The sequence below is a fragment of the Pseudorca crassidens genome, chromosome 19 (assembly GCF_039906515.1).
Source record: "Pseudorca crassidens isolate mPseCra1 chromosome 19, mPseCra1.hap1, whole genome shotgun sequence".
NCBI lineage: Eukaryota > Metazoa > Chordata > Mammalia > Artiodactyla > Delphinidae > Pseudorca > Pseudorca crassidens.
In genome coordinates, this window is record NC_090314.1 from 37,434,304 (window position 1) to 37,460,947 (window position 26,644).

At 56.3% G+C, this 26,644-nt stretch overlaps 2 protein-coding genes across 5 annotated transcripts; one reads left to right on the plus strand and one right to left on the minus strand.

Moving 5' to 3' along the window:
• Positions 1-5,864: 5,864 nt before the first annotated feature.
• On the minus strand, positions 5,865-13,974 carry CA4 (carbonic anhydrase 4). Of its 4 annotated transcripts, none has more exons than XM_067714411.1 (8): positions 13,702-13,972; positions 9,393-9,446; positions 8,266-8,421; positions 7,410-7,555; positions 7,192-7,290; positions 6,861-6,924; positions 6,575-6,741; positions 5,865-6,181 (listed from the first exon to the last, which is right to left on the minus strand). In XM_067714411.1, exons 1-8 carry the CDS (start codon positions 13,757-13,759, stop codon positions 5,987-5,989), a joined length of 939 nt encoding a protein of 312 aa, XP_067570512.1. In that variant the 5' UTR covers positions 13,760-13,972; the 3' UTR covers positions 5,865-5,986. The 4 variants fall into 4 exon arrangements, with proteins under 4 accessions (XP_067570512.1, XP_067570510.1, XP_067570513.1 ...); XM_067714409.1 differs by lacking the exon at positions 13,702-13,972 and adding an exon at positions 12,126-13,486; XM_067714410.1 differs by lacking the exon at positions 13,702-13,972 and adding an exon at positions 12,126-13,510 and having other exon boundaries at positions 6,151-6,288.
• A 10,229-nt stretch (positions 13,975-24,203) lies between these two features.
• On the plus strand, positions 24,204-26,301 carry LOC137211945 (large ribosomal subunit protein eL31-like). The gene is given in 2 exon segments (XM_067714729.1): positions 24,204-25,539; positions 25,542-26,301. Coding segments are annotated over 2 exon segments (393 nt in total). The 5' UTR covers positions 24,204-25,517; the 3' UTR covers positions 25,913-26,301.
• The last annotated feature ends 343 nt before the right edge of the window (positions 26,302-26,644 follow it).

The following is a 26,644-nucleotide window of genomic DNA, read 5'->3' on the forward strand; positions in this document are numbered from 1 at the left end:
AGCTGTTCCAGTGGGAGTTTACCTTCTAAAGTTTGCTGTCACGATGAGATGAGATAGTAGGTGTAAATTACCTTACAAAGGGCCTTTCATAACAGTGCAGGAGTGCAAAGAGTGAGAGCTAAAGGTCGTTAAACAGATAGGGAGATTACAAAGTGATAGGAGTTAGAGGAAGAGCATCTGATTTGAACAGACCGGACTCAGTTATCTGCAGGTGTCTCCATCCTTCTCTGCCTGCACCCCAGGCTGTCACGTGGACGGGCTTTTCAACCCCGTCGGGGTCCTGCACCTCTTGAGACTCAGTTTATAAATAAAATCCTGGCATCAGGCCCCTTCAGACCCCTCCTGGGACAGCAGCCAGGCTCTCCCTGAGGGCTTCCTTCCGCGAGAGGTGGCTGGCATGATGGGCGGGAGCCCGACTGCAGGAAGGGAGCCCCGGCACATCCAGCTCAGCGAGGGCGGCTCGGGCAGAGACCAGGAAAGGGAGATAAAGAGATTTCCTTGGCACCGGCCTCTCCCATTTCTTTGGAAAACAGTGGGGAGGAAATCCACTGGCAGAAGGGCCTGCTCCAGCTCCCTTCTGAGGTGGGCCCAGCTGCCCTCCCCACGGGGAGCCCAAAACACCAGAGGGAAAACCAGTCTGCTAGCAGTTCCTGGGAGGTGTGGCCAGCCGGAGGGAGAAGGAGAAGGGCCAGGAGGAGGCAGGGGCGGTGGTCTCAGCCTCTTGTCCCTTCTTTTGCCCACCCTTCTCTCTTGGCCTCAGTTTCCATGGCGTAGGTGGGATGAGGGTAGGGCCATCAGATTCAGTAAATCCAAATACAGGACACTCGGTGCAATGTAAATCTCAGATAACCAGCAGGTAATGTTTTAGTGTAAGTGTGCCCCATGCTACTTGGGAGGGATATATTTATACTAAAATGTCCTTGTTTATCTGTTTATTTGTTGTTTATACTGTCCGGCCACCCAGACCATGTGCTGGGGGAAGCCTGCAGCCAATGCGAATAGGAGAGGCCCTCCGGCAGACAGCAGGGACAGAGCCCATGCTGGAGACAAGGACAGATCAGAGGGCGCATGCGTGCGTGAGTTCGCGGCTCCTTGGGAAGAGGGAGGGGAAGGGCTGGAGGAAGGTGAAATAGGAGCCCAGTCCCCAGCGCAGTCAATCCCGCAGCAGCAGAGCAGGCTCCCACCCTGACCCCACCTAACAAAGCAGGGACAGGAGAGCTGCAGGCAGCCTGGGCCTCCACTGGCCCCCTTGGCTCCTCCTGGTGATGTCCTGAGTGACCCTAGGCAACGCTGAGCCAGGGTCGGGCTGGGAGGTCTGGCTCATGGGCTGCTCTGTGCGTGGGTGGGGTGGAGGGCTGGGGGGACGTCCCTGCATGTCTGAGCAGAGCAGCAGTCCCCGTGAGTGTGCTGGGGATGGGAGGGTCCCCCCTTGGGTAGGAGCAGCACTGCTACCCCACCAGACATCAGCTACTGACCCCAGCGGCGAACCAATGCATCGCCCCTCTGCCCACCCTTCCCTAGCTCCATCCCTGGAAGCAGCCAGTGTTTCCCCATCTGTAGGCCTTACCCATCCTTCAGTGCTCTCTCTCTAATAAGAAGAACCGTAATAGTAACTACAAATTATTGAATACATCCTCCTGGCCAGGCATCTTGTTTCATCTTTACAGCAACCCTATGAGGTAAATACCGTCCCCGTCCCCATTTTACAGATGAGGAAACAGGCTCAGAATGGTGAATTAAATTACCAAAGTCACCTCACCGAGCTAGGCAGCAGGGGAAAGGGACTCAAACCCCAGGTCTGGGGCCCCTGCGCCCCCCTCACGGCCTATGTTTTGTAGGCCCTCCGGTTGGGAGTCCTGGGGGAAAGAAAGGCACAGATGGGCCTTTCTCTCCCTGAATCATCAGTCTCTGGCACAGAGGAAATAATAGTGTTTGTTGAAAGACTCAATGTTGTTGAAAGAAAAATCTTGTTCCGTGTACCCACGTCCCTTCCCTGCCCCTGTGCCTATCCCCACCCTCCCGGGCTTTTCAGCAGCCAGCACTTGGAATATGAGTCCAGTCTCATCTGAGACGAGGGCTCTGAGGAAGGAACTGGCTTGTGACTTGTCTGTCCTGTCACTCCCTCCAAAGGAAGCCCCTCCCTGGGCGCAGGGATCCAGGAACATGTCCTTGGTCCCTAGAGGAGATAATGCCTTTGTCCCTATTCAGATAAACAAGCAAAGCCGCTAGAACTCGTGTAATGCAAGGTGCAGGAGCAGAGTCCCACCCACAGACACGGGCCTGGACTTCCTCCCAAGGTCACCAGCAGGAGCCTGAGGACAGCTAGTCCCCATTAGACAGAAGGGCCAACCTTAGCCCATTTTGCAGGGGGATAAAGAGGCCCGTAGCAGGGAAGCCACGTTTCCATCCCTGCAAGGTTACCAGCTTCCCTGCCTCTTTCCACCCCTAACCCACTCAGAAGCACAGAGCCTCAGGGCCCATGACACTGGGGCAGCGCTCACAATGCAGTCTCGGTACAGGCAGCCCCTGGAGTTTTGTGACACAGCAGCCTTTACACTTACGTGTGCGCCTGGGCACGTCCACCACCACCACCCTTGACTCTGGGCCCCTACAGACCCTAGTACTCCCCCCACCCCCTGCTTCCCTTATCCCCCTCCCAACACTGGCAGATCAGAGCCACAGGAACCGGGGCCAGCAAGTGTGCACGCTGAGAGCCAAGATGGGGAAGTTTATTTTCTAAGAATCATCTAAACACATGGGGAGTATTTTTAGCCCCTGGCTCCCTCCCAGGTGCCAAATCTAAACAGGGGGCCAGAGAGACAGCCCATCAGGGATACAGAGCAGCATGTGGAGACAGGGTGGGACAGCGCGCTGCAGACCCCACCCTGCCCCTGTTCCAGAGGTTGGATGACTGTCAGAGAGAAAGCTGGCCGTGGAGCCCAAGAGGCAGAGAGGTGACCCCGGGTTCTGACAGGTCCCCTAACCCCTCTCTGTGCCTCAGCAACCTCATCCGAGCAACGGGAGAAATACCCCCTTATAGGATTGTCGTGTGGCCCACGGCGGCTCCTGCAGGCATTCAGTGAACGCGCATATGGTCTGTGCTAAGGGACCTAGAAGTCAGGTGGTGACCCAAACCTTCAGCCATGGAGCCTTCCCCAGCCCTGGTCGGCCGCAGTGAAGTGTGTGTGCTCGTGTGTGTGTGTGTGTGTGTGTGTGTGTGTACGTTGTTGTACCCAATGCAGGGACTCAGGAGTGAATGAAAGTAGGGCTGGGGGCTGCTGGTAGCCCCCATCGTCTCTGGGGGAGCTGTGTCAGGAGCCAGGCTGGCTGGGCACAGGGAGCTTAGAGCACCTTCTCCAGAGAAGGGGTCTGCAGAGGGTGGGGGGCGGGGGCTGGCGGGGGCAGGGGAGTGAAACCGCTCAGAAGAGGAGGCTCTCAGGGGCACACACACAGCTCACTGGCCTCAGCCTCCAGGGCGCAGGGGCCAATTCCAGGGGAGGGGCTGCCCACTCCCGGGGTGACTGGCCAGCAGTGACCTTGCTGTAAGTCGAGCGCTGACAGCACCTGCTCTGGCCTCCAGTTGCAGGGGACAAGCTGTGCCCGTTGTGGCCCCCACTGGCCAGGTTTATTACTGCGGGGTCAGAGGGACGGCGGCGGGGGGCCGGGGGGAGGGTCGTGTGCCTGCAGTCGGGGGTTGGAGAGGCCCAGGGTCCCCTACTCGCTAGAAAAGAGCTGGGACTTCCTGGTTCTGCTGCCACATTATTCACTGAACGTTGCCTTGAGGGTGTAGTTGGGGGGGAGGGGCAGTTCAGACTTCTGAGAGCCCTGAGCCTGAAAGGGGGAGGGGAGGAGGAGGGCGCAGCTTGGAGCTTAGACCCCCCCAGCCTGCCTGCGTGGGAACCAAAGAGAACAGGTTCGTGTCCACACACCCCCTGCTGACACAAGCTGCCTGCTGTTGCCATAGTGACAGTAATACCAACACCCCCACCAAGGCTGGCTGTGTGGTCAGCAGTAAAGGGAGGGGTGCTTATTCTTGGTCACGAAGGAGGAAAGGGAGAGGGAGGCTGCTATGGAGGGGAGCAGCCCTTGTCCCTCAGCCTAGCTGCGGGTGGTCAGGGACTCTGAGGGCATCTGAGTGGGAGAAAGCTTAGAGGTCACCTCCTCCAACCAGCCCCCCTCCAGAGACCAACGGCAAGCCAGGGCTTCCAGCATCGGTAGTGGAATCCCATGTGTGCTGACCTAGCTCTGTGTCTTCCTGTGGGAATCTATCTCATCACCTCCAGACGGGAAGCCTGTTACAGAGAGGTTGTCCCTGCACCAGCTGACCTGGCCCCGGCCCCAGGGCCCCTCGCCACCCAGCAAGGCCCATTCTTGGCCTCTTCCCCTCTTCTCATGCTCCTCCAAAATCCATTCTTCTTTTTTTTTTTAAGTTTATTTATTTTATTTATTTATTTTTGTCTGCGTTGGGTCCTTGCTGTGCACCGGCTACTCTTGGTTGCGGTAAGCGGGCTTCTCATTGCTGTGGCTTCTCTTGTTGCGGAGCACGGGCTCTAGGCGCGCAGACTTCAGTAGTTGCGGCACGTGGGCTCAGTAGTTGTGGCACGTGGGCTCTAGAGCTCAGGCTCAGTAGTTGTGGCGCACGGGCCTAGTTGCTCTGCGGCATGTGGGATCTTCCCGGACCAGCGCTCGAACCCATGTCCCCTGCATCAGCATGCAGATTCTTAACCACTGTGCCACCAGGGAAGCCCCCAAAATCCATTCTTAAAATCCATCTCACGGTCCTCCAAAACTCCAGCCCTGCCCTAGATGATGAGGTCCCGGAGCCTGAGGCCCCTCAACCCCTGGCCCCCTGGGCCCAGCCTGGCCTGGGACCTACCTGTGGGGCCCTTATTTCTTTCTCCCTGTTTTCTGGACCCTCCTCTCTGCACCTGCTGCCTCCTAGTCTCACTCCCTTCTTGGGCCCCAGAAAGGAAAAAGCCATTAGAGACAGGATCTTGGGGTGGGGGAGGTATGCCTTCATTGAAAGCTCCTAAGTTCAAGGGCCAAAGACCCTTGGATTCACCTGTGACCCAGTAGCTCCTGGATGAGGCATCAGTCCTAACTGCTCCCCGTACGCCTCACCCCTGCAGCCCCTGCACCACGGCCCCCGCTCCCCTCTCCCCCTTCCCCCTCCCCACCCTCCTCACTTGCCCACTGTCTCTCTCCCCCTCCCTCCCTCCCTTCATGCATGAACACTTGCTGGCCTCCAGGTGGCCTCCCCCCATTGGCTCCTGCAAGTCTTCTGATGGATGCCCCTTCCCACTGATTGACCACAGCCATCTGATACGGTATACAATGTGTCTCTTTATTTATAGTGTCTCCTGCTAGACTGTGAACTCCAGGAGGACAGGCATTTTGTCTGTCTCATTCCCCGCCACAGCCCCAGTGCCTAGAACATAGATGCTCAAGAAACACTGGGGCAAATAAATGAACCCCACTACCCACCCCACCTAGGCTGTACCCACACAGGACCCGCACTCTCCACCACTAGTACAGGGCGGAAGGTGCTGGCCGGCTCTCAGCTGGCTCTGCCGTGGCCTCACTCTGTGGCCTCCACCCAGCCTCCTTTCCTTTCTGGGCCTCAGCTTCCCCCATTATATAATGAAAGGCTGGATTGGAACTTCTCCAGCTGTGGCTGTGTTGGAGCTCTGAGGTCCCTTCGGCATCTCTCCAATTGGGGTGTCAACGGGGAATTCACAAAGGTGGGAGGGGTGCCGGCTCAGAAGAAATCTCCAGGCCCTAAGGCCCCACCCTGGCATGCTGGGGTGGGTTGAGGGGAGCAGGGCAGCAGTAGTTGTGGGAACTAAAAACAGACGTAAGAGAGGTTTCCCAAAAAACATGTCCCTGTTTTAATCATCACCAAAGTCCAACCCGGGAAGCCTGAGGAACAGAGGCTCAAGCCCTCTTAAGGGCTGAGACCAGAGGTCAGGTGTCCAAACATGAGTCGTCATCGGAGGAAGCCTGCTGTCAGGCAGGTGAGCACGGGGGCCAGCAGGGCGGGCAGCGGCAAGGGCAGCAGCCGTCCCGGGGCCTGGGACCTGAGAACCTGGCGCTGCCCCCGGGGCTGCAGGGGCCTGACATTGTCTGTCATTTTCAGTTTCTTCTCGTTGTCATAATACAGCTTCTGAGAGAATGCCAGGATCTGTGGAAGGCACAGGGCTCAGCAGGGAGGGATGAAGCTGGCGGAGCTGCACTCCTCACTGTGTGACCTCAGGCCAGTCGCCTGGCCTCTCTGAGCCCCCTCAGGTTCTTGTGCAGAGGAAAAGAATCAGGGATGTAAAGTGCTTTGCATCCATGGGGGCTCAGCTCCCATGCGTGTCCTAAGCAGAGGGGACTCGCAGCTCTGGGCTTTGAGGGCCTGTGATTACTATCACTATCATCACTGTTACCAGAGAACAGTGGTTCTCAAGCTTGAGCTTGCATTAGCCTCGCCTGGGGGCTTGTTGAGCCCCAGACTGCCTGGGGCCCCCCGCAAAGGGACAGTTTCCAGGAGCTGACGCAGGGGAGGCTGCACCCTCAGCCGGGCCCCGTGTACCTGGTCCTTGTGGAGCTGAATGGGCTCCTGGAACACGGTCCAGACCACCTTCTCATCGCAGCCTGGTGTGGTGAGCGAGCCCGGGTAGCGGAAGTAGTGCCTCAGTTTCTCCTTCTTGGGGAGCAGGTCGAAGAGGCTGATGTTGTCTTTCAGCATGGTGTTCATATCTGGGGAGACTCACACACCTCACTCTGAGAGTACAGGCTCCTCCACCATCCAGACCTCATTCTGTAGGAAGAAGTCTTCTCCCCTCCCCCAGCCCCCCGCCTCCCGGGTCCTGACTCACTGGGATTGGGGATGTCAGACAGCGCCTGCACCAGGGGCTGGAAGTTAACATTCTCGGATCCGGCCTGGAACAGGAGGGAAAGGGGCTTGAGAGAGGCTTGTGGGGAGCCGGTGGAGACCACCAGTTCACTCTCCCAGTCTGGGGTGGGGCGGGCACGCAGCTTCTGGGACTGAGGCCCTCAAAGGCCCTGGGCTCCCCACATGGGGAGGTACAAGTCACTGAGAAACAGAGGGGAAGTCGGAGCTTCTCCAGCCCCTCCCGCCTTGCTGGGATCCCAGGTCTCTGGATCCTAAGAAGCAGCGCCTCGAGCCCTGAGGGACGGCAGCCCCACCTCCACCATGAAGGCCAGCACCGCGATCTCATCTTTGGGGTCCTGGTTCTGGTTCGTGTTCCTTGATGTCCCCTTTTCTTTCTCATGTACCACGTGCATCTGGTAAGGGGTGAGAGGGATGGAGAGAGAACCCGTCAGGGTGCTGGACCCTCCTTCTTGCCCAAGGCAAGTATACCCAGAGCCCAGCCAAGGCATCCACCTGGGAAGAGGTCCCTCACCTCCATGGCAAAGCGATCCCCGTCGAAGCTGTGCTCCGAGCCCCAGTCCAGCACCTTGGACCAGTGCAGGTGCAGCTGCTTGGCCCGGTACCGGGCGGCCAGTCCTCCTCCAGCAATCGAGGCCTCGGCCCCCAGCAACACCATCACTGGAGGGCACAGGAGGGGGCAGAGTCCTCGCACCCACCTCCCCCAGCCTCTCCCAGCCCCTCATCCCAGCTCCAGCCAAGCAGGACCTTCTCTCCTACCTCGCACCCTTCACGGGCTACGGTCCCAGGCCTGAAGGGACAGGAACAGTGGTACAGCCTGGACCTTCCCCTGGCCCCCTCCTCGGCCTCCCTGTCTGCCTCTCCCTCTGTACACCCCTCACTGCCCAAACATGCAGCTCAGCCCGGTCCCGCCCGTGCTTCAACCCCCTCCATGCGTGGTGCCCCAATGTTCCCAGGGCCACATCCAAACTCCTCAGCCCTGGGCAACCTGCCCCAGGCCCAGCTGGACTGACCCTGGGCTGGCTCTGTCCTCCATGCACGTGGGGCCACATGCAGCCCTTTGAACACCCCAAGCTGTTTCACGCCTCTGTGCCATGCTGTCCCTTCTTCCTAGAACCTGTCCCCTCCCCCACTACAGATTGCTCTGATACAGGATTGAAAATACTGATAGAATGTTCCCTCCTTTCCAAAGTCCACCCTGCTTTCCCCACCCCACCCTCCCAGGGATTTTCAGCCTCTCCTCAGCAAAAGTGGACAACCTGGTGTGCCCTGCCAGGAGGAGCCCAACCCTCCAGTCCTTGGGGAACTTGAGTCCCAGGATCCCGTGCCCCTGCGGTCCGGGGCCTGCATCCAGCCCATCTGAGACCTACCTGAGTGGCCATTGTTTTGCACGGCCCACTTTTGCTTCTTGTCATAGCCGGAGAAGGAGAAGGGTCCCAGGTTTGGGTCCAGCAGTGTCTTGGCAGTGGCGATGTTGATGGGGGACTGGCGGTCATTCTGGCAGCTATCGCCCCATTGGTCCGGCCCTGAGCAGGGAGGGAGGGTGGGCTGGGAGTCAGGGGCACCTGGCACCAAGGTGTGGCATCCTCCACCCCACTCAGGTCAGGCCCAGCTCAAGGCAGCAAGGTCTTTGGATGGCTGGCAGGCTGTGCTGGGGGGATGCCCAGCACAGAACTCCACCCTCACCCCTCTCCCTCCTCAGACACTCACACTCACACAAAACCAGCAAGGCGTGGTGTGGACAGGGTAGGACTAGGGTGTGAGCTCTGGGGTAGGGGACCACCTCAGATGCTGGGCTGTGAAAGGAAAGCTCCGTGATAACCTGCTTCCTAGGGGTTCCGAAGTTCAAAGGAGGTTGATGGGAGAGTGCGTGGAAGCAGTGGAGTCCCCTGGAAGGGCCACTTGTGAAAGGACCCCGTGACTTGACACTAAGCTTTATCTGAGCCCTGGGAGGCAGGGAAGGAGCCCCAGGGGAGCCCAGCCCCCTGCACCCAGGACCTCCCACACCAGTGAGCGGGGCCGGGGGGTTGGGGAGCACTGTCCAGTCACCAAAACAGCAACGGTGGGAGGAAAGCAGATTGCAGGAAACTGGGCAGCGCTTGAAAAAGTACAAAGAACCGCCACGCAGGCCCACACGCAGGGGTGTCACTGGAACAGAATCAACTCTCCATTTTGTTATGAGAGGAGCAAAATGAATTTCTCGCTTTGATGCTGCTCCTGATTTATTTCAGAGGACCAGAGGGCTGACTCTCTTGGTGTCAGAGACGATGACAGGAGGTCCCAGTAAAAACTCAGGTCACTCTATGTTCCCTGTGCCCTGAGCACCAGGAGAGAGAGAGAGAGAGAGAGAGAGAGTGTGTGTGTGTGTGTGTGTGTGTGTGTGTGCACGCGTGTGTGTGTGTGTGTTAGGAGCTGATATCTGACTGGGGCCACCATCACCTCATCCTTCCCACCTTCCCTGGGTCTCCATTTCAACCTGGAGACTCGCTGCACTTACCCAAGCAGGTGTAGTTGGAGGGTTTGACTTGATTCTGGTAGCACCAGTGTGACCCTGGAACAGAGAGAGGAAGGATGTGAGGCCTGTGCAGAAGCATGTCAGTGTATCTGTGTACACACACATCTGTCCCTATGAGTGCCAGTGAACTGTGTGCACACAAGCAACTGTGTGTGTGTGTGTGTGTGTGTGTGTGTGTACACAGTGGGCCAGAGGCTGGGAATATCCCTGGAGTCAGAACCTGGCCTGAGATGGTATAGAGCATTCCTGGGGTGACATCCTGGGGGACAGAGGGCCCAGGGGAAGGAGCCTTAAGAAGAAACTGTAGGGATGGAGAAGGAGGCAGTCGAAACAGCCAGGCTCCAGGCGTCCCTGACCCACAGCCAATCCACTGGTCCCCTTGCCCAGGGCACTGTCCTCAGAGAAGGCAGACCAGACAGCCAGCAGCCCTTGAGGGGCCCTCCAAGGCGGGTCAGCTCTCCCCAGGGGCTAGCCTGGACACTCTCTACCTGTTGCTCCTCAGCCTCCCCCTCCCTCCTTGCATCCCCTCCCTCAAACCTGGAAGGGAGGCTGGTGAGAGGGGAAGAGGAGGCCTCCCAGGACAATACAGCCAAGTTCAGCCTGGCTGCTTTCCCAGAGTTGATGGGATGATGAGGGAGATTAGGCTAGTCCCTCCCTGGAACACACCCTCTTGTGCTATTAAGACCCATTCTTGTCTAAACTCTCACAGTCCTGCAGGGAGGAAGGTGGCTAGGTCTTTTCCCCTGTCCCTCCAACCTGCAGTCCTGGTGTTTGGGACCAGACAGACTTGCCTTCCAATCCCCCACTTGCCTCCGGACAGGAGAACCAGCATCTCTGAAAAAAGGCTGCATCATGGATGTAGCTCACTAATGCAAGATGTTGACAACAGGGCAAACCGTGCACATGGGAACCCTCTCCTCTGTGCTCTCTGCTTGATGTTTCCGTAAACCTGAAACGCCTCTAAAATTACTCTATTGATTTTTAAAAGAAAGTCTGTGTCAGCAGGGTGGACAAAGCATTTGATCAGAGCTGGAATTCTAGCTGGGCCACTTAGGAGCTGTGGGTTTGGGGACAAGTCACTTAATCTCTCTGAGCCTTAGTTTTGCTGTCTGTAAAATGGAACTAATACCATCCACCTCATAGGACTGTGGGGAGGATTAAATGAGAGACGGTAGAGAGTGCTCCAGGCAGTTGGAATTTAGTCAAGTCCCTGACGAGTCCTTCCCTTCTCCTTGGCTTCCTCCCTCCCTCCCCTCCTCAACCTCCTGTCAGGGCACAGATGGCCAAAGTCAAGGAGAGAAATGAAGTGAGCTGGAAAGAACTCAGGGATGAGGAAATTCCTAAGAAAAGCAGAGCTTCCTGCTCAGCCTGAGCTAAGGCCTCTGAGCACATCCATCCCCACCCAAGCCCACCTCCTCTGGGGTCCCTGCAATGGGCATGGGGTGGAGAGGGGGCAGGTTCTCGGCAGGGGCTGGGAGGAAGGCCAGGAGACTGAGCACCTATAGGAAATTGGCCACCCCGCACTCTGGGCCCTTCAGAGCCACCTGGGGTTTCCCAGTCTCCCAGGTCTGGATCAAATGCTGTGCCTACTTTGCTGACACAGCCTCTTTCAGAGATGAACAGTGCCTGCAGTGTCTTCCCCTGGCCAGTCCACCCCCTGCCCGGGACAGGGTTCTGCTGACCCTGGGACTTGCTGCATCTGGGCAAGCCTGACGAAGGTCAGCTCTGCAAAGGGCAGATGCCACTTCCCATCCAGGCCCGTCTCTGCGTGTTGGCAGACTCTGATGCCGGAGCCCACCACCCGGCCTCCAGTCCTGGCTCTGACTCTTGCTTATTCTCTGCAAGAGAGTTCATTAACTTTTCTGAGCCCACTTTCTTCCTTCCTTCCTCAGGCAGAAGGAGCTGCCACTGATCTCCCAAAGGCAGTGTCTAAGGACACACTGGATGGGAGGTCATTTGCATCCGTGAAAGGCTTCCTGTTATGATTCTCATGGGTCTCAGAGGTCCTGAAAGGCAGAAGGCGCATCTGAGGTAGAGCTGGCCCCTCCTGGTGACTGATACCCAGGGGGAAGCTGTTTTCAGGGGAAGCCTGGCTTGAGCCGGAACCCTCAGGAGCCAGCTCTGATGGGTGGAACCCCTGTCAGCCTCCCTGGAGCCCAGCTGGTCCAGGCTGAGCTTTTCTGAGGAATTTGCTCCTCCCTGCTTCTGGCTACAGCTCCTAGGGTTGTCACGGTGGCCTCTGATCCACTGTCTTAATCACAGAGACTTTTGACCCACTTGGTTGAATGCTCTTGAAACTACCCTCTTTAGGAAGCAGAAGCCAGGAAAATGTGATGTTGATGAGGCCAAGGCTGGGGGTCAGGTCTGTATCTAAAGGCTGAAGGTAGGGGCTGGTTTTTAGGCAAGTGGTGGCAGGGTCACGGAGCAGCTCAGACTCCTGTACTGGTTCATGAGGGAGCAGCCCTTACAGATAATTACCAGCCAGTTCTCTGAGGCCACTTCCTAGAGGACCTGGGAAGGAGAGGAGCTACCCACAGGTCTTGGCTCCAAGCTCAGATGCTGCCTAGTCCATCTGCCCTGACCAGAGATGGAGTGAGAGAACTAACGACCATCGCCAGTCACCCAGTCACTGTCCCCCACCCTTGACGTACCCACCACCCCAGCCCCCTGCTTTAGAGCTGATTGAAGAAGTTCTCTCGGGTGGACCTTGCTCACCGCACCCTCCCACTCCAGGGGGAGGGAGGAATCCTGAAAACCAGCTCAGCGAAACCCGAAGATGCCCTGGGCAAAGTCTCAGCAGCTCCTGGCTAGGTCTGGGACTCTGAAGGGGCCTATGACCCTCTCCCCTCCTCTCTCCCTGGCAGAAGATGGTCTGAGGACGTCGATGTACAGCCTGGTCACTCTCCAGCCTCAGGTTCCCTAGGAGATGAAATGGGGCGGGTGGGGGGGGAAGGCAGGACCCTCGGCAGCTCCCAGTCAGAAAGCCCCCGCGCTTAAGGGGAGCACAGCTTGTGAGAGGGGGCGGCTGAGAGAGAGCCCTGGCTGGCGGAGTCCAGGCCATGTGGCTACGGAGTGCCTGCTATGTGCCACACAGGCACGGCACTAAGCACCTACTCCCACCATCTTATTTGAATCCTCAGAACAATACCTGAGTCAGATTACTCTCTGTTTTGTAAGCGAGGAAACTGACTTACCCAAGGAGGAAACTGACTTACCCAGGAGGGAAGTGACCCAAAGCCACACAGCTACAAAGCAGCCGCATTAATTGCAAAGCATTTCTCTTTCTACAAGCCCAGCAGCTTAAGTAGGTTTCAAACCTCCAACCCTACATGTTAAAATGTTCACATCCCGCCTTTTCTGTTTCCTCCTCTCCTAGGAAGAGGCCGGGAGTTGCTGCAGGATGCCCCTCATACCCCACCATGGGCCAGCTGAGGGTCTCCTTCTCTGCTGCTGAGGGCACCCTCAGCCTTCACCCATGACTCCAAGAGAGGAGCATCTAGCTTTAGAGAGGAGATTCGGCCAGGTGGACCCCAAGGACCATCCGAGGGGTAGCTGAGATGGGGACTGGCAGATGGGGGCCTCCTTCCAAGGAGATGGGGACCCCCGTGGGGTCGTAGAGAAGGTGCCAGATTGGATCCCTGTGCCCGGACGCTGGAGGCGCCTTCAGCTCCTTATCAAATATTAACACCCCTCTCCTGCCACGTTCCACATAGGCGAATAATTAAGAGCTCGGCCTCACCATTAATCTTTAAACGAAAATCACCCTGGCCGGAAAGACCGGCTTGGCTCGGGTCTCCGGATGTCCCCCTCCAGGCTCCCTACACAGTTCTGGAGGTGAAGGGTGCTGGCAGCGTCCGGGGACAAGGCACCCAGGGTGGGAAGCGGGGATGAGCGGGCCCCACTGCACCCAGTTTGTTGTCCTTGCCCCGGGCCGGGGGCAGCCACCAAGCACTGAGCCCCCGCCGGACGGACAGCGACCCACAACAGACGGAGGAACACCAGAAAGGGTAAGAAACGGAGGCGCGCGCCGCGGCGGCTCAGAGACGCATCCTTGCCCCGGACCCGCACGGCGCCCAGCGAAGGGCCCCGGGCCCCGCACACCGCAGTCGCGCACACGCTTTGCACCCGCTGCCCCGCGCCCGCCGCGCCCGGCCGCCCGCGCCTCTCCGCTCCCGCCGCCCGCGCCGCCCCATCGCCCGCGGGCGCAGCCTTGGCGGGGGGCGCGGGGCCCCAGCACCGAGGGGCCACGGAAGGGCCACCGAGGGGTCCCGGGGCCGAAGCCCTCGTTCACCTGCGCGGGCCCAGGGCCGGGCGGCGGCGAGGACCAGGAGCGCCGGCAGCAGCCGCATCCTGCGCAGGAGTGGCGACGCCGCCGAGCCGGGGACCGCGCGCTGAAGAGGCCGCCGGGGGTCCGCGGTCCTGCCGACCCAGGTTTTATAGCGGAGCCGCGACGGGAGGGAGCCCCGACAGCAGGACGCGGGTAGCGGCTCCTCCCCCTGGCGGGTCCTCCCCTCACCTGTCCCTGATCTAAGAGCCTCCACGCCCCCACTTGCGCTCCGTACCCACCCCCACCGCCTGGTCACCTTCCGACCGGTGCGCGAGGGCCCCTCACCCACCCGCGTCCTTCAGCGCAGAGGCGGCGCCCTCCTGCCTCGCTCCTCCCCTGTCCCACACCTGGTCTCTGGTTTGGGACTAGGGTAGCGACATTGCAACATACTCGATCCACACAAGGGTGGGGACCCCGAATTCCTGCCTTGGTTCGTTTTGGCGTGGACCGCTGCGCAGCCCTCTCGCCTCCGAAGCAGCCCGCGGGGGCCTTGGAATGGGCTGGGGCTGGAGGTTCGGGGAATGGAGATAGCGTCGGAGGGATGACGGAGTTGAGGGATGTGCGATGGTGTTTCTTGAATCCGGTGTCCCCAGAAAGAGGGCTTGCTTTTCTGTCTCAGGCAGTGACGGCTGATTCTCTGGGTCTTATCTCTTTTTCTGTTCCCTCCCAGGCTGCTCCAAACTTAATTTCTAAGCAACCCAGGTACTGCCCCGTGGTCCAATGGCTAAGATTCTGTGCTCCCAATGCAGGGGGCTGGGGTTCGAGCCCTAGTCAGGGAACTAGATCTCACATGCCGTAACTAAAGATCCCACATGCCGCAACTAAGACGCGGCGCAGTCAAATAAATATTTGAATTATATTTAAAAAAAAAAAAAACCCAAAGACTGTTCTTCTAACCCAGAGTGAGGACACTTATGAATTTCTGTGCAAGTGTGTATGTGATGGCCAGCGCTGGGGATGCTGAGTGGGCGGAACTGAGTAATGGATTGCAAAGAGGCTCAGTGAGAGAGGAACTAATGGGGTCAGAGGAGAGGGGCTGGTCCTGCTGAGCGCACCCCCCCCCCGACTGCAGAGATAAGATGGGAAGAGAAGAGACTGGGGTCTGAATGGATCTCTCCTTTTCTCATCTGCCAGAATCTTCAGAGGAGTTCAGGGAAAGAAAACTTTCCTTGGAGGAGGCCCTAGCATTTAGGGAAATGGGGCTGGGGGCCTCCATGAGAGGAAGCTGCCTCTTGTCTCACGAAGGATGCTCCCTCTCCTGGACTTGGCTCGCCTGCTACAATGCCTCTATAGACCCCTTCATGGCTCTAGGTACTGTGTGTCCCACATGGGGTGGGGACTTCCGTGGCAGTTTGAGAAGCTCACTCAGACTTGAGTGGGGAATATGGACTTGGGTGGGCCTGGGCCCCCTCCTTCAACAGGAAGCCCCAGTTTTCTGGTCTAGTCACTTCCCCATCCTCTGCCAACCTCTCAGCACCCATGGGCCTCTGAACTTAGGCAAGAGACCTCCGAGGAGGGATTGCCTCCTCCAGAACTATCTGGGCAAAGGGGCTTCCTCCCTGCTTAGAGTCCTGGCTGACTGCCCCCACCTTCTGGCCCAGGATCACACAGCCTCAAGGAGCAGCTTTGATCCTCCAGAGAGGAGAGCGGGGGAAGCCACATCAGGCTTAGGGTCCTATTGTCTGTGCTGCGTTAGAATTGCATCAACAGCCTGGGACTTGGACAGTCAGGGGAGGGATTCCACACCCCGGGATCTTTTCTGGTGGAGTTGATTTGTGTTCACAAGGCTGTAAAAATATATCTTTTAGGACTGGGGAATTGAGTGGGGAGGAAGCCCGTTCCTGGGAATGAAGTCTACTTCAGGGGTCCCTGTAACCCCACGCCAGTCCCCCTTACAGGCAGGAGAGAGACTTAGAAACCTTTGGTGGGGCTAAGGGGCTATTGACTGGTGACCTTAGAGTCACTTCAAAGTCCCTTTGGGAAGAGGAAGAGGAAGCTGGTTTCTAAGTAATCCTCTCCCTTCCCGTCAGCGCAGCCCCTACTATGTTTTGGGCCAATGAGCTGGGGGAGGAGAACCAGGCCCCTGTGTGGTGTTCCTTCTGAGGCATGGGGAGGGGGAGGAGGTTAAGAACGGGCGCTTCCTCAAGGATGCGTCTTAATCACGGGTACCCCCGAGACCGCACATTTGCGACGTGGGAAGTAAGGGGGGTGGCTCCTGCTCTATCCATCCTCTCTGATTCCAAGGTTACACAAGGCAGGTTACTTTGTGTTACCAAGGTCACCCAGCCTTATCTCCCAGCCTGGACCCCTGTCCTGCCTGCCGTAAACTTGTCGCCTGTCACTATCTAGTCACCCTGGGCCTAGTTTCCCTGGAGGGGACATGACCCCTCATTACAGCAGGGATCATTAGATCAGGGATGGGCCCTGCTATGTCTCGATGGGGCCCATAAAGCTGCCAGCCCAGGCCCAGCTGTCCCAGCCCTGCTACAGCCTCCTCCCTCTTACTCCACACAGGGTCCCTGAGCTTCCTGTGTTCAAGTCCCTGCTCTTCCTTTGACTCAGGGATGACCTAGGGCAACTTTCTTACTCCTCTCTGATGGCAACTTCCCCATCTATAAAGTGGTGGTGATAACCCTGCCCTGCTGACCTCTGCCAATAAACAGTTATTGGGCCAGAGGCTGCCCAGCGCAGACTTTCACAACCAGCCTCCTGGTGCCTTGGGTGTAGCCACTGGGCCACTGCGGAGGCAGAAATGAATCACAGTTCTCCTCCTCTGAGGATTTTCACGCCATGGCCCTGTCCGGAACAGGAGGGAGGCGCTCGGGGAGCTACAGGGCTTTGAGATCAGACAACCCTGGATCACCTGTGGCTCTACCCACTTGCTTTGTGACATCAGCCAAACCTTGGTTTTCTTCATCTGTGAAATAAAAATCACACCCCTATCTTCCTCATATGTTTCTTTCTATTCTTTTCTTTTCTTTTTGACGTGGACCATTTTTAAAGTCTTCATTGAATTTATTACAATATTGCTTCTGTTTTATATTTTGTTTTTTTGGCTGCGAGGCACATGGGATCTTAGTTCCCCAACCAGGGATCGAACCCGCACCCCCTGCATTGGAAGGCGAAGTCTTAACCACTGGACCACCAGGGAAGTCCCCCTTGTAGGTTTCTGATTCTCATGATTCATTGTGAGAACTCAAGAGACTAAAGCCTGAGGAGGGCTGACCAGGGGCCTGGACACATGAGCACACTTCATCATGACCTCTATCTAAGTAGACGTCCTTTCACCTGATTGAACATGACCCTAGGCAGGCATGGATGTGACATTGAGTGGAAGCGGTCACTGAGCTAGGCCCAGGGAGGGGCCCTGGCACATCCAGGCTCCTCTTGGTCTCCCAAGACCTAGGGAGGGGTGAGGAAGGCTGAGGGACAAGGAGGGAAACCCCAACTGCAGGGACCCAAAAAGCTGAGATTCGGATTCAGCCTCTCCTGGGACTCTGATGGGCTTGGGGTGGAGACACAGGGGAGCAAGATGCTGCATTCCTGGTGTTCATAGGTCAGAGGAAGGCCTAGGACATATCCCTTAACAGGAGACTACCAGGTCTGTGGTCAGGGGGTGAGGTGGGCAGATGGAGAGAAGGCAGAAGCTTAGAATAGGTTTTGGAGCAACACTGGCCTGGATTCACATCCCCACCTCACACTCACCCTTCCCTCCTTCAAGCTCAGTGTCCTGATCGGGAAAATGGGGATGAAGACAGCGCCTCCCTCACATGTATGGTTAGGATTCAGCTAGATAATGCTGGGTAAAGGGCCTGGTAGAGGGCCTGGTAAAGGCCCTGGTAAAGGGCCTGGTAAAAGGAGGTCCAGGCACTTAGCAAGTGCTCAATAAACCTCAGCTGTTAAGTATAACTGTTACGGGTAGGAATAGCAGATGCCCATGATGTTACAGGAGCCCAGAGGACTGGCACCTGGCCCAGCCAGTGGGTGGGGAGCTGAGGGCGGGGGGAGGGGGAGGCTTCCTGGAGAAAATGAGTCTCAAGCTGAGTATTGGAAGACACACAGATGTTAACATGAAAAGGGAAGGGAAATCCAGGCAAAGGAAACAGACTGAGAGAAGGCATAGAGGTGGGGTGAGAGGGAGAGTGCTCAGGGATGAGGTACTTGGAGAGGTACTTGGCCCCAGAGAGAGCAGACTGGTATGTTGGGATTAGAAAGTTGGACTGACCTTTCCTTTTTTTTTTTTAACAAATTTATTTATTTTTCGCTGCATTGGGTCTTCGTTGCTGCGCGCGGGCTTTCTCTAGTTGTGGTGAGTGGAGGCTACTCTTCGTTGCGGTGCACAGGCTTATTATTTCAGGCTTCTCTTGAGGCTTCTCTTGTTGCAGAGCATGAGCTTCTAGGCACACGGGCTTCAGTAGTTGTGGTGCACAGGCTTACTAGTTGTGGCTCACGGGCTAAGAGTGCAGGCTTAGTAGTTGTGGCGCACGGGCTTAGTTGCTCTGCAGCATGTGGGATCTTCCCGGACCAGGGCTCGAACGTGTCCCCTGCATTGGCAGGTGGATTCTTAACCACTGTGCCACCAGGGAAGTCCCCTGATCTTTCCTTTGATAAGGGGTAGATATCAAGATCCTGATTTTTTTTTTTTTTTTTTTTTTTTTGGTGATACGCGGGCCTCTCACTGTTGTGGCCTCTCCCATTGTGGAGCACAGGCTCCGGACGCGCAGGCTCAGCGGCCATGGCTCACGGGCCCAGCCGCTCTGCAGCATGTGGGATCTTCCCGGACCGGGGCACGAACCCGTGTCGCCTGCATCGGCAGGCGGACTCTCAACCACTGCGCCACCAGGGAAGCCCAAGATCCTGATTTTATAGGCCAGGAAATATTCTCAGAGTAACTCGGCCATAGAAAGAGACAGGGATCCTCAGCTACCTTGAGTTATGGAAGAGGGAGCTGAGGCTCAGAGAGCGTAGTGACTCATCCATGTTACCCAGCAAGGAAAGAGCAGAGCTGGGATTGGAACCCTAGTCTCCTGCCCCGCCCCCATTCTCTTTCCATGCCATCTCATCCCCCCACCACACACACCTTCCTCCCATTGGAGCCCCCAGCCTCCATCTCCCCTTGCTTTCTGCACCTGCAGAGTCCCCTTCAATTAACAGGGAAACGTTTGCAGAGACTCCAGCTTTCGTGTCCCTGGATATTGAGATTAAACCTACATGCAAAGGGAGCACATGCAGGGGCTTCCCTGGTGGCACAGTGGTTAGGAATCCACCTGCCAATGCAGAGGACACGGGTTCGATCCCTGGTCCTGGAATATCCTATATGCTGCGGAGCAGCTAAGCCCGTGCACCACAACTACTGAGCCTGCGCTCTAGAGCCCGTGCTCTGTAGCAAGAGTAGCCACCGCAATGAGAAGCCTGTGCACTGCAATGTAGAGTAACCCCTGCTCGCCGCAACTAGAGAAAGGCAGTGCACAGCAACGAAGACCCAACGCAGCCAAAAATAAATAAATAAAATAAATAAATTTTTTAAAAAAACGGGGGGAGCACGTGCAAAGTGGGCTCCACCATTCCGGAACCTGGATCTCTGCCATAATCTAGCAGAGACAAGAAAGCACCTCTCCAGCCAGCATCTGTGGAAGCTGCAGTCCCTCTTCCCTGTTCGACACACCCACCCTATTTCTCTGGCCTGTAGAGAAAACCCCGGGGGAGCAGGAAGGGGGGAACAGAGAGGAGCTATCGTGGGGGCAGGATTGGGGCCTCCTTAGTAGAGAGGTTTGTGGAAACTTCTACCCCTGAAAATTTTGAAATAATAGTAGCAGCAAGAAGCATGGAATAATCCAGCAATGGAGATGCCATATGTCTGTTCCCGCCCCGTAGAGAGTTCAGGAAAACTCCCCCACGGCTGTCCCTCCCCTCTCAGCCACAGGAGCCGGATCACACCAGCAGGAGGCCGGGGTCAGAGCTGCTTTGGGTTTTCCAATGTAGTATTTATATATATTCTGGTTTGTGGTGGAAGGAGCTCTAAAGAGGGTGATGAGGGTGGAACCAGGTGGGGAGAAAAGGTAAGAGCCACATAGGCTGCCTTGGGGGGCGGGGGGGGGGAAGCGAAAATTCCCTCCTCAGTTAAATGGTATGGGAACACGGAGAGAACAGGCTCTTTTAAGGGTTTGTGTGTCTGTTAACTTCTTTTTCTCTGGTTATCCAGATAATACCTGTTCATTGTAGAATATTTGGAAAGAAGCAGGGGGAAAAATTGCAGATAACCTTATCTCCCAGAGGTAACCATTTTACAGTTTGACATATTTTTTTAAAAATTTATTTATTTTGTTTATTTATTTTTGGCTGCATTGGGTCTCCGTTGCTGTGCACGGGCTTTCTCTAGTTTCGACGAGCAGGAGCTACTCTTCATTGCGGTGCACAGGCTTCTCACTGTGGAGGCTTCTCTTGTTGAGGAGCACAGGCGCTAGGCACACGGGCTTCAGTAGTTGTGGCACAAGGGCTCAGTAGTTGTGGCTCCCAGGCTCTAGAGCGCAGGCTCAATAGTTGTGGTGCACGGGCTTAGTTGCTCTGCGGCATGTGGGATCTTCCCCGACCAGGGCTCGAACCTGTGTCCCCTACATTGGCAGGCGGATTCTTAACCACTGCGCCACCAGGGAAGCCCATTTTAATGTATTTTTAAGAAAAAGTATTTTAAAGAAAATAGTCAATCACCCCCACCTTAATCCATCTGTTTCATTTTTCCAACTTCTCTTTCAAACTTAATCTATATGCAAAACACTATTGACATAGTCCTGCTTTTTAACCTTCACCTTCCAGTGTGAACATGAGTCCATGTTACCTCACAGCCTCTGCAACTGTCATTTTGTGGTTCCACAATGTACACGGCTTGTGCCATCAGCTTACTTTCCATTGTAAATAACACTGAAGAGAATATCTCCCCGCTGGAGAGGCAGGGCCACAGACTGGGGAAGGAAACCAGGGGTCCCAGATCCTTTCCCCAGCTCCTCATTGAGAAAAACTACCTTCAGTTTATGAAAATAGTTTGGAGGTGGGGTGAGGGTCCAAGGGACCCCCAGAGGCCAGTTAAAGAATCTGAGTCAGGGCTTCCCTGTGGCGCAGTGGTTAAGAATCCGCCTGCCAATGCAGGGGACACGGGCTCGAGCCCTGGTCCGGGAAGATCCCACATGCCGCGGAGCAACTAAGCCCGGGTGCCACAAGTACAGAGCCTGTGTTCTAGAGCCCACGCTCTAGAGCCCACGAGCCATAACTACTGAACCCGCGTGCCACAACTACTGAAGCCCGCGCGCCTAGAGCCCGTGCTCTGCAATAAGAGAAGCCACTGCCTACACACCTCAACGAAGAGTAGCCCCCGCTCTCTGCAACTAGAGAAAGCCCGCGCGCAGCAATGAAGACCCAGCGCAGCCCAAAATAAATATATTTAAAAAAAAAAAAGAATCTGAGTCAGGAGTTCTAACTCTTTGATCTCTGAAGTACCTGTAAGATAGGGAATATGGGGGGAGGCACGGTTCAGGGGGTAAGGAGTGTGTTTCTGTGTAGATTTGCGGGGTAGAGACGGTGTGAGAAAAAGTGTGTGCCTGCGGGCGCCTCCTCTTACGGGTGTGTTTGCACAGCAGCGCCCTCTGCTGTCCCTGCTCCCCCAACAGTCCTGTACCGTTTACAGTTTGAAAGTCCTTCCCCCTAACTTTAGTCTGTCTTTCCCCATATTTCTTTTCAGTTGTGCGGAGCACAATAAAATCGCATTCAAAGAGTTGAAAAACAATTCTTTAGGTCCACCCTATACCCATTGCCCAGACCTTTAGCTCTGATAAAAAAAACAAATTCACCTGAGTAAATTTTAAAGATCTTATTGGCTTTATTCAATGATTCATGAATTGGGCAGCATCCAACCTAGCAGATGGAAAGGAGCTCCGAGGAGCTGTACAAAATGAAAGACTTGTATAGGCAGAGGGAGCGGGAACAAGGAAGTTACACTAGACAGAAAAGCAGATTGGCTGTGGCAAGGGCACTTTCCTTTAGAGAACGGTAGGGGTCGTTCAGAATGAGGCAGATTACTTAACTAGTGCTGGTTAGGCAATTCCTGACTGACTTTAAGATTCCGTTTTGGGGAGAGATGAATCTAAGTTAAGTCTCAGTTGGGCGATGTGGGGTTAAGCATAAGTGACTCCATTTGTCTTGTTTTTAACAGTCCCCTTCAGGAGACTTCCAGGACACTACTGTCATGTGCAACCTCATTTAATCTGAACTACTCTTAGGTGTCATAGGGAAACTGAGACAAGAAATTGAGAATGTGTCAGCAAGTCCCCTAAAGACCCCATCCTAACCACTTCCTTCAGGAAGTGACTCCCTGGCCCTGGCTCACCCATGCCCTGGGAACAGATGAGGGTGTCAGAGCTACAGATAGAAGCTGAGATTGAGCAAAGCTGCATAGATAGCTCACCTCCCCACCTCTGATAACAGCTCCCCATGGATGCCTGTGGGATGGGTAGATCAATCTGCCCTGACTCTTCTCTTATTGTGGCAACAGAGGACGGGGGTGGCCGTGGTTCTGCTGTAGTAAGTAACCCCAAAGTTAACCTTGAAGGGTAAAGTTTATTTAATGAATCCCATGTGGGATGGGTAGGGGCAGGGCCGCCTTCAAGGGCATGGGACTTGTATAGCTGCACAGGGGCAGCACTTGGTTTAATGTTCTGCTGTCGTCGTCTTGAAATTCTTAATTTTTCAACAAGAGGCTCTGCATTTTCATTTTGTAGCAGATCAGAGTTGGGGCGGTGACGTGCAAGTCTTCTCACTGGATTTCGACACTCCCAGAGCTGTCCGGGAAGCAGCTGCGCAATGGCGCCTCGGAGAACCTGTGGACCAGCGGCCGCTTGTGGAGTCCTCGGCTGGCTTCGGTTCTGCTTTCTCGCAGTAAACGTTCCACACTCGCTTGCCGGAAACCCACGGCGCCGCGCTGCTGCCGCCCCTGCCCTCGAAGCCGGCGGTTCTACGTGCCGGTTCCCGCCTAGGCCTCCGGAGCGCTGCCGGCTCCGTGCAGAGCTGCGTGACTCTGGGGCGCGCGCCACTCCCAGCCCGAGCGCCGGCAACCCGGGTCAGCCTCCGCTGGGAGGTAGTGCCGGGCGCTTTCCGCAGGCTCGGCTCCCCTGGAACGTGCTGGACAGCACCCGCAGGCCCTGCGCTGCAGACTTCTGCCTCCACTATCTGGTTTCACACCGTGCCCTGGGCTGAAGATCAGAAGGTGTAAGAAGGCCCCGAGCTGCGTGCGGTCCTGGAAGACCGTGCAGGGGCACAGCGGAAACGCAGGTGCGGCAGGGCCCTCCCAGGGCTCGCTGGAGTGCACGAGCCCGGCGTGCTGGCTCTTCATTGAACCGTCTGAGCCCTCATTTCTGAACTAGCCCCAGCTTCTTTGGGCTTCCCAGAATTACCACCATTGCGACCTACACCCTCAAGGGCAAAAAGTCTGGACCGGGAGATACGGTACTCTACATTGGGAACAGCTGGCACCTTCCTCCTTGCCCAGTCTTTGGGAGGCACGGAATGGGGACGCCCACACGAGCTGGGGGTCACCCAGAGTCGAAGGAGGGCATATTCACTGTGTGAAAGGTACATGCGAGGAATTCTAGGGATTTTTCTCTCCTGCCTTGCAGGTAGCAGAGTCTGCACAGCTTGGATGCTTGTAAGGGGGCTGAGTCCGTGAAAACTGAGGGAGCCTTCCCAGTCTCACCAAACAATTCACAAGACAGGTTTGGAGTGGGCAGGGACTATGTCCATAATGTGTGAGTTCCTACCAGCCCCAGGACGGAGTATGAGATTCGAGTTTTGCCCACCTCTCCCGCGGTCCCTGGGTCTGGTCAGGTCATGGACATTCTCTCAGGCAAGCTCGGAGCTCCTGCGTGCCTCCAGTTCAAACCGGTGATGGTCTGAATTGTTGAGGCAGACGATGACCCATGCGGGTTATTGGACCAGTGTGAACATGCCCTGGAGTTCGGGTCGGATCCTGAACGGGGGACGCGTCTTCTCCTAGGGGGCGGAGGCCTTGGGGAACTTCAGCACCATGGGATGGACAGCACCCTGGAGGTGCAGGCCTAAGCCCAGTAGGGGCTGTGAGCGCCCAACTCCCCCATCGCGAGCTTTAGGGTGGGAAGCCAGGCGGAGGGACGGTCCGGACGGAGCCGAGCTCCTGGACCCGGGCCTCAAGCCCCAGAGGCTGTGTGGGGCTTGGGGCCAGTGCTCAGAGGATAGGGCCCGAGTTTGAGGTCCCTGCTGAGGGGGGAGGAGACGGGGAGGGAGCCAGAGCCGAGCTAGCCTGGGAAAGCTGGTGTTCCAGAACCGCGGAGCCGACGGCTGAAGGCGGGTCCTGGTCAACCCTCCTTGAGCCTCCATCCGGTTCGCTTGGAATTCCAGTGTAGACGCTGACTCTGGTGTTCTCTGCGACAGATGTCTGGCATTCGCAGGCCCAGGTATGCAGCCTCCACTACCCGCCCCCGATTAGAAAGAAAGATAAGGGCATCTCTTGAAGGGAAATGGAGATGTGGAAGGGCTGTTCCAGGGGAGGGAGGCAAGGCACTCGGCAGAGCTGACCTGGTGACCGCGAGGAAAGTTACAGACTTCGAGGAACCGTATAAATGTCCCTTCATAGTGTTCAGATTACACACCTCACGGGAGCAGAGCCGCCTCCCTGAAGCCGAACCGTCCCCAGCGCCTCCGGGGGCCGGTCGTAGGGCGTCCCTGTCGGACTGCAGCCCCCAGACTGAGCGGACAAAGGCGGAGGGGAGGCGCTTGGGATGGGCGGCAACTTGTGGCTCTGGGAGGGCTAGCGTGCAGGTGGTGCGGGAACACTGACAGGTGCCCCCCTCCCCATCCCAGGGCCAGGATGAAACCCAGGGCTCCCACTAAACGTGACTCCATCTAGGCACAATGCCCCATCCCCTGAACTTGCATTTAAGGCACCTGTCACACCCCACTAATTCATCTCTGGCCACATCCACTCCACAGGCAGTCCCAGGGTTCCACCTCCTCGCTGTTTTGGCCTCCTCGAATTTCTGATTCCACCCACCCGGAACACCCTTCCTAGTCAGGCTTGAAGATCCCCTTTCTCCTGAAATGTCCTAGTTCCAACACCTCCAGCTGGGCAGCATGTGCCGGGTCCTCTCCTCTGCCCAGGCTCCCTGGTCTTGTGGCAAATGTCACTCTGCGGGTCTCTCCTCTCTACCTTGGTCTGTCTCTCTCAACCCCAAGGCCCTGAGTTTTCTCAGGTCAGGAACCGGCTTGGCTTCTCCTACAGTAGTACTACACAGTAGGAGCTCCACAAATATTTGTCAGTGAAGGAGGCTTGTCTTGCTTTACTCAGCGTGGGTAGCATGGACTGAGGAAAGGCGGGCTCCTGAGGGCCAGTGGCTCAGGATCGCCCCGGGGAGAGTCTCGGTGAAATGACTGCCCCCCGATCCAGCCACTGGTCCCAATCTCGGTTTATCCAGTTGTAGGATGTATTGGCAGTGTTATGAAAATGACATGACGGGGGAGAACCTTAGGGTCTCGGGCGTTCTGAATTTATTTTACAGATAGGGCTACAGGCCCAGAGACGGGGCTGTAATTTGTCCCAGGTCACATAGCAAGGTAAGGGAGGGCCAATGTCAGAGGGTTTTTAAAGATGAACAGATGGGGAAAAGCAATTTCCAGCCCCAGAAAACTGAACTGGGGAAAACCTGGCTGCAGTGTGTGTTACTGCTCAAAAAGCTTCAGCTTTCCAACCCTGGCCTGGCAGGATGGCTCCTGCAAAGAAGGGTGGGAGAAGAAGGGCTGGTCCGCCATCAACTAGGTGGTGACCAGAGAATACACTATCAACATTCACAAGCACATCCATGGAGCGGGTTTCAAGAAGTGTGCCCCTCAGGCACTCAAAGAAATCCGGACATTTGCCATGAAGGAGATGGGGACTCCAGATGTACGCACTGACACTAGGCTCAACAAAGCTGTCTGCGCCCAAGGAATAAGGAAGGCCCCATGCCATCTCTGTGTGTGGTTGTCCAGAAAACATAATGAAGATGAAGATTCACCAAACCAGCTCTATACGTTGGTTACCTATGTACCTGTTCCCACGTTCAAAAATCTACAGTTAATGTGGATGAGAACTAACTGTGCTTGTTCAATAAAGTTATAGACACCCGCCCCCCCACCCAAAAAAAAGCTTCAGATGTCCCTGGCCAGGGTGAGACCACTGACATCATCCAGAAACACACAGGCGCTGATCCCGGGTTTGCTGGGCCAGGATAAACGAGGGACTGTAGAGACCGTTTTTGTCCCACTCATACATTTTATAAGACCCAGAGAGAATAGATCAGCGGCCCCAAGCCACACCGCGAGGTAGGGAGAGGGCCTGGGATAGTGTTCTTCTCGGATCTGAACTGTTCATGGACAATTTCCTTCCACGCGAAGGAACCTCGACCTCCCAGACACGCATGAGGCAACCATCTAGCAAGGTCCTCCAACTTAGCAAGGTCTCTGCCTCGGGCCAGGGACCTGCCACCGATCGAGTGCACGACGCTCTACTTCTAGTAAAAAGCAGGAGTAATCGATTGGTTTCCCTGCCCGGCGTCGCCGAGCACTGATTGGCTCCGGTTTGGAACTGGGAGCAAGGCGGGGGCGGAGGGGTGGGAGGGGCTTGACGCCGAGCCTGAAGCTTCTGGAGCAGTAGGAGAGCAGTCCTGTGCAACAGGTACTCGGATCCCAAAAGCGCCGTCCCGTCGCCAGGTGCTCAGTGAGTGCAGGAGGCCGGGCAGGGGCCGGGAGTCCCATTCCTCCTCACCGCCATGGGGTCTAAGTCCCATTTAGTCCTTTTAAATCGCCCTCAATCTGGCGCCTCCTTGCCGCGCTCAGAGGCCCTTCCGAGGCT

Excerpts from the sequence above, each read along its gene's own strand:
- CA4 (XM_067714409.1), bottom strand. The coding sequence starts at position 12,471 with ATGGCCTGGACTCCGCCAGCCAGGGCTCTCTCTCAGCCGCCCCCTCTC. Across the intron at positions 7,556-8,265 it reads GCAAAACAATGGCCACTCAG|TGATGGTGTTGCTGGGGGCC; the intron begins GTAGGTCTCAGA and ends TGTGCCCTCCAG. Across the intron at positions 6,925-7,191 it reads TGCTGGCCTTCATGGTGGAG|GCCGGATCCGAGAATGTTAA; the intron begins GTGGGGCTGCCG and ends CTCCTGTTCCAG.